The following is a 10,631-nucleotide window of genomic DNA, read 5'->3' as shown; positions in this document are numbered from 1 at the left end:
TTTTTTGGCTTGTTTCTCGTTTAAATACAAATCATTAACAAGCTTTAAAATGACCAATTTATCGACTAGCCTATATAAACCCTAGAAATTAAATTGAGCTTATTTACACATAAAAATTAATAAAAAAAAGTTATAAATCATTTATATTATTTTTAATAAAAATAATAATAAGGTATTAGAAAAATTACCTTGTATCTGCTAATTCTTTTAATCAGTGTTAAAATAAAAAAAGAAGAAACCGCGTTTCCATATTTCATTTCTGGTTTAAAAAAGGAAAACGGAATGGACGCAAAAGCGTCCTCAGTCTGACCATTATAGCTACTATTAAACTATAAGCTTGTTACGGAAAATAATGCGATCAACTTAGGCGATCAATGAGTCTGTTATTGTCAATAAAAGTCGCTTGGAACAAAAGCATTTGCCTAACATGAAAACATTGAGTGGATATATGGACATACAAAATAACCCACATTTCAATTATTTCAAATAGCCACATGAAACATGCATATTCATGAATAACATTACATGAAAATCGCGTTGAACATATTATTTATAGAACGTGTCAGTGCGCTCTTTGCAGAAGCAGAATGGCGCATGGCGGGCCATCTCTACACAAAAAAATATTTTCATACGCTAAATATAATAGCAAACTTGATTTTAACAACACCTGTGATTTTGAACAATTAGGCCTAATATCATAAAGCTATAGCCTATAATTCCACGAACCGATATGAGCTGAAGGTAGTGGGAGGGAGCGTCTGTTACGTCAGCCAGCCCAGAGCTGTAGTGTGTGTGTGTGTGTGTGTGTGTGTGTGTGAGAGTGAGTGAGTGAGACTGCTGCCTGCTGATCAGAGGGTCGCAGGAAGAAGGATCTGAAGTGCCGGTGTCTCAGCTACAAAAAACCCGCCGAACTGATCCAAAACCAGCCCAATTTTTATCCACCCGCCCAAACCCATCTTTGCCCGCAAAATAGATTGCCTTTACGCCCAATTGGGCGGGAAACCGCCCAATATGGCAACCCTGGTGCTATGGTATCTGGCACCAAGATGTTAGCAGCAGATCCTTTAAGTCCTGTAAGTTGCGAGGTGACTTGTTTGTTCAGCCAATCCCACAGATGCTCGATTGGATTGAGATCTGGGGAATTTGGAGGCCAAGTCAACGCCTCAAACTCGTGCTAATCAAACCATTCCTGAAGCATTTGTGCTTTGTGGCGGCGCATTATCTGCTGAAAGAGCCACAGCCACCAGGGAATCCCGTCTCCATGAAAGGCTGGACATGGTCCCAATGCTTATGTAGGTGGTACGAGTCAAAGTAACATCCACATGGATGGCAGGACCCAAAGGTTTCCTTGGACCACTTTGTAGTACAAAGTTATTGATACACATAATGTAAACTATTTCTTATATTTATATTTACTTACATTATAAATGTTTCATATTTTCTGCATGTACTAAAGTATTTAGCAACCAGACTTTCACTACGCCGAAGAGAACACAACCATTACTTTTTAGTAACATAGTCTTGATGGTGTTCGGTCAACCTTACCACAGACTCTCACACACTCTTCAGCACAATGGTAACCCCAAAAACTCACACACACCCACGCCAGAAACGCTTTTAGATGACAAAATAATACAACTTAAAACACTAACAGATCTCCCCCTATATTAATATTGAGCAAATCATGTGAAATAACACTTAAACATTTACTCTCCTTTAACAGTCAGAAGCAAAGCATGATGGGAACTAGAAATCTGCTGTAACTATATGTGTGTACAATACATTCACATTTATATGAGAACATGTTTGTGCAATATACATGTATGTACACAATAAAGGATACAACTTTAAGTTAGCTGGTAAAGTGGATCAAACTTTATGAATATTACATGTAATGCTATTTCCGTCTACATTTCTAAATATTTTATCAATATATAGCCAATGCATATATTGCATTACATTACTGCAAAAAGTTCTCATGAACATTTTTATCATTGTATTTATTTGCACAGTCACTCAAAATGAATGCCAGATTGACAATTGACAATATTTTATAATACAAAATACAACAAAAGCACCTTAATTTACATAACCAAGTCAAATACATAGTACAGGGTTTTACCAACAGTACACGGATTACTCAATACATTTCCTTTAACCCTAAAAACACAACACAATGTAAACAAACAATACGGAAAATTCCCTTATATTAACACAGGACTTTGGGTATCACCAGAGAGAAGTCTGTAATTTTCATTGGAAGGCAGAGTTATGACCTTTTGATAAAACATTACAAATTCAAAGAAAAAGAAACATAGACACGCATAGCCAGAGGTGGACAAAGTACACAACTCTATTACTTGAGTAAAAGTAAAAGTACTACTGGTCAAATATTACTCCGTTACAAGTGAAAGTTCTAAAAACAGATTTTTACTTAAGTAAAAGTACAGAAGTATTTGTTTTTAAAAGTACTTAAGTATCAAAAGTAAATTTCCTTTTTTTTTATGTCAATGCATTATTTTATTATTGTTGCATTGTTGTATATATGTACATTATGCCACCAAGGTGGTTTAAGCCAGTCAGTGATGCTCCATCCGACATGCTAGCATACGACTACCTTAAACTCATTTCTTTACATTTGTATAGAGCGTTGTAACTTTTATACAAGTATTGAAATTTAAAATTTCTTGTATAAAAGTTACAAAGCTCTTTACAAAGCTGCTGTCACTTTAAGGCTGAATGCATGGACCCTATACACTGATACATATCCGATATTCCCCCAACTTACTCTTTCTCCAAGACATTTAAATTTTTTTAACATTTTATGAGACATGCATCAAAGTGTATGCCAACTAAACTAATCTTTAATCTTTTGAGAAAACTGAAACATACTTTTTGAGTATAGCCATGGGTGCACACACTGTGCCAAGGAACCGTCTTCTTCCATTTTGCTGTAAACTGATCAGTGTTAAAAAAAAATGTTGGGAAACTTCACATGACCCTATACAAGAGTGATTACTGATAGGCTGTCTGCAAAAAAAAACAAAAAAAAAAAACATTCCTTTTAAAGAAGAAAAAATTCATCCACTGACTTTTAAAGCTGCTACAGAAACGACTTTCGACTTCGAGGACCTTGATAGAAATGTAGTGGAGTAAAAAGTACGATATTTGTCTTTCAAATGTAGTGAAGTTAAAGTAAAAGTATCCCTAAAAAATAATACTCCAGTAAAGTACAGATACTCAAAAAGTGTACTTAAGTACAGTACTCAAGTAAATGTACTTATTTACTGTCCACCTCTGCGCATAGCATGCATTTAGAAAATATATTGCAACATTTTGAAATCACCTATAGCTACTCTTATCTTCTTCAGACACAATGATGCTAGAAACATCCCTCAGAAGTCGCTCATGGCATCTCTCAGAGGGTTATTGTTGTTAGAAGATCTCATGTTGCTCTGTCGAAAAATTGAGGAAGTCACGCTGTGTGAAATCACGCTCATATCATGTCATTTGTTTTTCTCACTTTTTGTTCTATTTTAATTTTTCACTTTACCACTGTGATACCACAGGGCTCATGACACGGTTCAAAACATCATGTGACTTAGAAGGGTACAATGGAAACAAACAAAACCATGTAGGCCTACACCTCAATTCAAACTTAGCAAAACAAAAAGAGTGACTAAAATACACAAGCATGGCAGCTAACATCCAGCTAACAACCTGAAATCGCATATAACAGTATTAAAATGCATTTTTTGGTTTCTGTAAATGAGTATGAATGATTTAATAAACCCTCCACACTCAGAGTAGCAGTTGTGAGGGGGTGTTTGAGAGGCATTATCTGTGCCTTGTTCCTCTATATAACCTTGTGGTCTTAGCATGTCGTGCAAATGTTTACCGCAGAATGTTCTCAGTAGAACAAGGTACTAAATGACATGTTTGTCCTCATCTTCAATGCCACAACCGTTGCTAGGTTATGCAGGTTTGTCATGCAAACTGAAGTACCACGAGGGACACCACCTAAATGAAATAAACTTTCACGTCCATTCGCACTGATTTAAAGCAAGACGTGCATTGCATCAGCTTTTTGCTATTTACTCTTGTGGCTGATCGCTTTACAACAGTCTTCAGTTTAGTGGAATAACCTACAGATAAGGAATCTGTAAAGGTTAGCTCTTTTTTTTAGCACATTAAAAGGGTTTTTGGAGGCAGTCTATGAATCACATGATACCTCCTCAACGGCTTTTTGAGTTTTAACCAATCAGGGCTCAAACCACAGTTTGAGGAAGGCCTAACGCTGAGATGCATATGTGTGTGTGTGCATGTCTTTTGTTTGACCTGGTCACTGGAAACTAAAACAAAAGAGGAACGGTTTATGCATATGGTTTATACGGCTTGCGCAAATGTCACCTATAGAGGTTACTGTGTTTAATTATAGAAAAATGTTGCGGAAAATTGTACCACACACCACACAAGGTACAACAACCCTTATAAGGAAGGACATCTTTGCACCTTGTTTTTTTTTTTAACGCCTAAAAGGTGCATAATATTACCTTAGAGTTACAACACATACCATAATCCTGTTAACTGTCACCCCCCTTTTTGAGAATACACATGAAAATGCACTATACAAACTATACAAAATGCACTTGCAACAAGGGTTGCAATTCAAGAATGCTTTGGAATATAGACATAAGTTTGGTCTCATTTTAAAGAAGACAGTCAGCAGATTATGGCTCAAGTGAAAACACTTCAAAAAATAAAAGTATGAAAAAGTTATGAAAGTTTAAATTTACTGTTAATCAAATGTACTGTACTAAATATTTTATATTTTATGTAAAATACATATGTTACAAAATAATTTGTACTCTAAAATTACTATCACATAAAAGCCAAATGTCTAACCAATTAGTGTTCCAAATTTGAAGTTGATATCACAAAAATTGAAGTTCCCATGAGATTTTAATAAGGCGCTGTACCACAAATAGCCACCGGGTGTCATTGAAATTCCATTGATTTTTTTACGCAATCTCCTGTAACAAATGTATATATTTTTGTCCAAATATCATAAAACAGTGGGCAGATGTAGAACTGTGAGACTCAGACCTTTCCGACGATATGTGTTTTGTCAAGATTAGAAAAAGTTTTTATTATAAAGTTTTTAAAATAAATGTTGAAATATGAAACATGACGACACCCACTAGGGGAGGAGCCGCTAGAAGAATTTAGAGTACCGTTTCCATGGTAACGCAAAATCCGATTTCAAAACAGTTTTCACAGGATGAATCTTGAGTTCGTAAGCTTTCGAAAGATATATAGTTTGTCAACATTAGATCAGGATAAATATAGGATATAATTGTTTTAAACATGCAGTGGCAAATGGGCCCACCGGTGGGCCAGTGACAGTTAACAGGTTTTTAAGGTACTACTATGAACCTTTAAGGGGTAAATAAGGTACAAAGACTGCCCCAGTGACAAGCTGTTGTACCCCAAAAGGCATCATTTTTACACGATGTTTGCATGTCCTCATGTTTTTGATCTTGTCACTGTCAATCATGTCTGGAAACGAGCGATAAGATGAGCTTGTGAATTGAGCAATCAGTATTGCATTCAGCAATGCTAGCAACAGATCCAAGATAACCCAAAACTACTACAGCATGACCTAAAAATCTTGCATATCTATGCTAAGCGTCACAGTTGTTTATTAACTTGCACTGTTATATGAAATATATTTACTCCAAGGGAGAAAGCGCTGTAGTGTGTTTGGCGTGCGATAAAGAGGAAATTTATCCTTTGACACAGGATATGGCCTAATAGTGCACAAAAAAATAAGTGTAATAAGTGTCTGGTGACACAGTATTAACGATAAACAGGATGTCTGGGGCACGAAGATTCACACTTGAGCAAGGAACCATACATGCAATGATGATGTGTTTAAAAAAAACGCAAATTAAAGAAATTAAAGGTTAGTCATGATAAAACTTTAAATGTTATTGATGCACAGCTAGGGTCAGAAGTTTGGATGTATCCTCTGTATTGTGTAAATTGTTGGTAAAGACGTTTCAGCTTTAAGTTTTGATCATTGCCTGCTTTAATTCATCACAAGATAACGATTTGCATAGGTATCATTACTTGTTGAGGCACATGACTATTAACTAATTCAAAATTAATTCAATAACCACAATGGCATATTACTTAATTAGTTTATAGTCATGTGCCTCAACAAGTAAAGCCATAGCATAATGATACCTTTGCAGATCTTTAGCTAATGATTAATTAAAGTTGAAATGCATGGTTTTAACCCATTGTGGTAATTAACGCATTCATTTGCATTATTAGTTAATATAATGTTATTAGGGAATTCATACATGATGTCATATTTAATTAATGGCATTTAAAGGGGTGATGAATTGAGAAATCAACTTTCCTTTGAGCCTTATAAAAGTTCATCGTGATATAAGAATATCCTGTAAGTTTCAGAGCTGAAAACGTCCTTGTTAGTCAAAGAAAAGCTTTTATTGACACCAGGCCCAGAAAACGACCCGCCCACCGACTCTGAGCAATAAACATGCCGATTCCATCTCACATGAGTTTGTTCGCTTCAATTCACCGCGGAATCGATTGTAAACAAGACACAGGTCGAGACTGGATTTGCAGACATATTGAGATTAAAACACAATGCTGTGCTTCTGGATCCGACAGGAACAGTGCAACACACTGATGTGAGTAAAACATGTTTTTATATGTGTTAGTATTGCATTGTTACAGGTCGTTTGATATCTATTGATTACACACCTTAGCACACGGTCACAGGCTGGAGAAGCTGTTATTGGTTCATTCGTGATCAGACTCGGACTTGTAACGCCAGCTCGCAAAGCCCAACGTCGCGGGGCTATGCGTTTTTCAGACGGGCTATCAAAACATATCACCCGCCGACGGGCTCTCTTAAATAGTGAAATAACATTCCTTTCTTGCGCGTGTGTGTGTGTGTGTGTACGGTTCGCGATTATATTCACTGATGATCGGGCAGGCCAAGTAATAAAAAAATAACATTCCAATCAATCGCGGAGATGAGAGATGAATCATTGTGTTTGTTTGATAAAGATATTTTGCGAGTCCTGTGAGCGATTCCCCAGATGCTTTCAAAACAATTCCTCACGTGTACTGAGATGAGCTGAAGCTCATTAAATATGCAAATCTTATCCAATCCTATGGGCGTTTACTTCCAAGTCTTCAGTGCGGCATGCCCATAGAAACCGAGCGTTTTTCAGAGAGCCTCAAAACCAAGGCAGAAAATAGCCTATTACTTATTCATTATGATGTTTTTGAATGTAAAAACCATGCAAACGTCATAAGTTGACCTCAGACAACAGTATAACAAATTTTAAAAAGCCAGTTCATGACCCCTTTAATATATTACATAAAATAAGAAATACTGCTGATGCAGTAATCATTAATAAATGGGTTAGTTCTTCATGAGTCATACATTAACTCCGTGCGTAAGTTAAGCATGAATTTATGCATATTAGTGTATTGTAAAGTGTTACCGATTAGTGTTTTATATGCTGATAATGTCATGTCAATGTGACTGACCACAGTGACAAACAAAACTTGGAAAACAGTGAAAAAGGGAAGATGATACAGTTACAGGTGCTTCCCTGTTTTCTTTCTCTGTTTCTTGGCAATTATGACAATACCAGTGTTACTCAAGCGAGTTGAAAAAAAGAGTTCAGTCTAGTAGGCAAAAAGGAATATAGATGTATAATAATAGAAATGAGTGATCAGAAGTGTCAACATTGTTTCCTGGATGTCCAGTATTCACTCTACATACAGAAAAGTTGTTTAAGGTGATGGTAGAGGTGCCTTTTTATTTGAGTAGCATGACTGAAAACCCCATTTTAGTCCTTTGCGTGCAATTATGTTGCACCACAGATTACACTGCATGATGGGGTAATGATATCGGGGAGCGTTTACACACACACTGAGGGAGCAAGTGCAGCCAATCTAAAACTCATAGGCATCAAGTGAGGCACATCCAAAAATGTACAAAAATGAAAACAAACTCTTTTATGTTGCACTACGTGTAAATCTGACTCATAATAAACATTTCAGATCTGCCAGTTGTGAGGTGGAGGTGGGAGAAAAAAAAAGTGTGAAAAGAGTTCATGCTTCTTGTGCGTCACTGTGGTTAAACCTCAGACCTTAAAAGCTTCTGCAAAACAGACGTTTTCCAGACGGCGCCAAAAACAACGTGAAAGTGATCTTAGCGTTCGGGAGGGCAGCAGACAGCAGCTCATCTCTATTACCAGTGCCTTTTTTTCTCCAACATAGTAAAGTAAGTACTGCCTATATTATGTTTTAGAGTATGTAAAGGAACCATTCAAAAGGCTGATTACTGATATGCACCTTTCTGTTGTAATATAATTTATATAATATTTAGTGTGAGTAATTATGATTTTTTTAACTCAAGAACAGAGAAGATCAACGATGAATGTAACCGAGCTTATCACCACATTCGCTGAGAATATGACTTCAGAATATGTAAGTGATTTCTGAATATTTACATGAAGCATCTTTAACATCAACATCATGCTTTAAATGCACATTATCGGGGTTAATGAACTAAAAGAGACATGTGCTTTGCTATATTTCACAGGATTATGAAGAATCCTCCACAACTAGTGATTATGAGGATGGGTCGGTGTGTGACAGATCAGCAGTGCGACAGTTTCGAAGCTACTATGAGCCGGCTTTCTATTGGATAATTGTCATTCTGGGAGCCATTGGCAACTTTCTGGTGGTCTGGATTTACACACACTTCTCAAACCGCCTGAAGGCGATGACGGACGTTTATCTGCTAAATCTGGCTCTGGCCGATATGTTCTTCCTCTGCACTCTGCCCTTCTGGGCCGCCGATTCCATCTACGGCTGGACCTTTGGCTCAGCTCTCTGCAAAATCGTCTCGGCCATTTACAAAATCAACTTCTTCAGCAGCATGTTTCTACTCACCTGCATCAGCGTCGACCGTTACATAGTGATTGTCCAGACTACCAAGGCGCAAAACTCCAAGAGGGTTCGTCTGTTGTACAGCAAGCTCATTTGTGTGTTAGTCTGGATCCTGGCGGCCTTGTTGTCCATTCCCGAGTTTCTCTTTGCCCGTTCGAAAGAAGACGATGAGCACAATCACTTTTGCACCATGGTCTACTGGAACAATGAAAAAAACCGTACTAAAATACTGGTCCTGGTTCTCCAGATCTGCATGGGCTTCTGCATCCCTCTCATAGTGATGATCTTCTGCTATACCAACATCATCCGCACTTTGCTCAAGACGAAAAGCTTCGAGAAGCACAAGGCCCTGCGGGTCATCCTGGCGGTCGTGGCGGTGTTTGTTCTCTCTCAGCTCCCGTACAACGGCATGCTGGTCTTGGAAGCCACTCAGGCGGCCAACACGACAATCACAAACTGCGAAGAGGTCCAGATCTTTGACATAACCGGCCAAGTTCTGAAGAGTCTGGCCTACATGCACAGCTGCCTCAACCCGTTCCTTTACGCCTTCGTTGGGGTGCGTTTCCGAAAAGATGTGATCCGAATTTTCCACAACCTTGGCTGTTGTCCGACCGTCAAGAACTCCAAGTTGTTGTCGGGAAGCCTTCACCGCCCGTCTGTTATGTCGGACACAGACACCACCAATGCGCTCTCATTGTGAACGCTGTCAGAACTCTGTCTGTGAGGCTTGCTTAGCAAAAGCTTTAGTTTTGCTGCAGGTGCTTGGCATCTGCGTTTCAAAACAGAAGTTCGAGGTTCCACAAGAGCTCTTTGCATGCTTGAAAACATGCTGTCTGGTGAAGGGTGAAGAAACCTGCTCACCGCAACGAGATGGCTGCAACCTTGAATATTGCACAACAAGAGTTCTCTCTAGTTGACTGAGTCATTAACATGAATGTCAAATCCTGATCAAATAATTGTGTACTGTATGTACAGTATGAACAGTGTTGCGGCAAGGACTGATTTGCCCATTTAACTGTTGCAATGTTTTCCATCTATTGTTCAGCATTAATATTTACAGTATAAAATGTTGTATATGATTTGTCATGTGTGAGCACTGAATGTGCTTTTCTTCTAAAAAACTATTATTTTACGATGCTATTTTTTGTCTTTAATTGCTGCAAAAGTATAACTGTGAATGTTTTGTTCCTGATTTAAAGCCAGTTTTGTACATTCAGGGTTTTGTATCTGTATTACACCAAACATAATGTAAGTATTTGCTGCTCATTTTGTAAATAAAACCTGATATACTTTTTAAATTGTAGTCTTGTTCCCTTTCTCTTATACAAACACATATGCATAAACACACATTTTCTCCATCATGCATTGATATCACTGGGAGGTGCAACATTTTACAAAAATGTTCCAAAGACAAAGAATCACTGGTGCAGTTCTCACAAAATGCACCCTGTGTGGGTAAATAAGGTACTGAAATGTAACTTTGAGGATACTGCCTCAGTATGGAAGCTTATGGATATTCAATTTGAAATGAAATATGTAAAATGCCAATGTATTTCAATGTGGAATCCGAGCCAATCACGCCCCCGCCTAATAATTAGAGGCCTAATGATAATAATAATAATACT

General features: G+C 37.6%; 1 protein-coding gene across 1 annotated transcript; it reads left to right on the top strand.

Moving 5' to 3' along the window:
* Positions 1-5,850: 5,850 nt before the first annotated feature.
* ccr9a (chemokine (C-C motif) receptor 9a) lies at positions 5,851-10,308 on the top strand. The gene is made up of 4 exons (XM_079819309.1): positions 5,851-5,965; positions 8,113-8,335; positions 8,471-8,541; positions 8,657-10,308. The coding sequence occupies exons 3-4, from the start codon at positions 8,488-8,490 to the stop codon at positions 9,704-9,706; spliced, it is 1,104 nt and encodes a 367-aa protein (XP_079675435.1). The 5' UTR covers positions 5,851-5,965; positions 8,113-8,335; positions 8,471-8,487; the 3' UTR covers positions 9,707-10,308.
* Positions 10,309-10,631: the final 323 nt, after the last annotated feature.

This window comes from Gobio gobio (assembly GCF_949357685.1).
Source record: "Gobio gobio genome assembly, chromosome: 6".
Taxonomy (NCBI): domain Eukaryota; kingdom Metazoa; phylum Chordata; class Actinopteri; order Cypriniformes; family Gobionidae; genus Gobio; species Gobio gobio.
The sequence above is the reverse complement of the archived record's forward strand: the minus strand, read 5'-3'. Positions and strand labels throughout refer to the sequence as shown.

What these genes read in the sequence shown, in the direction of transcription:
- ccr9a (XM_079819309.1), top strand. Translation starts at nt 8,488, where the DNA reads ATGAATGTAACCGAGCTTATCACCACATTCGCTGAGAATATGACTTCA. An exon ending in AGAATATGACTTCAGAATAT is followed by an intron (nt 8,542 to 8,656) that starts GTAAGTGATTTC and finishes TATATTTCACAG; the next exon opens with GATTATGAAGAATCCTCCAC.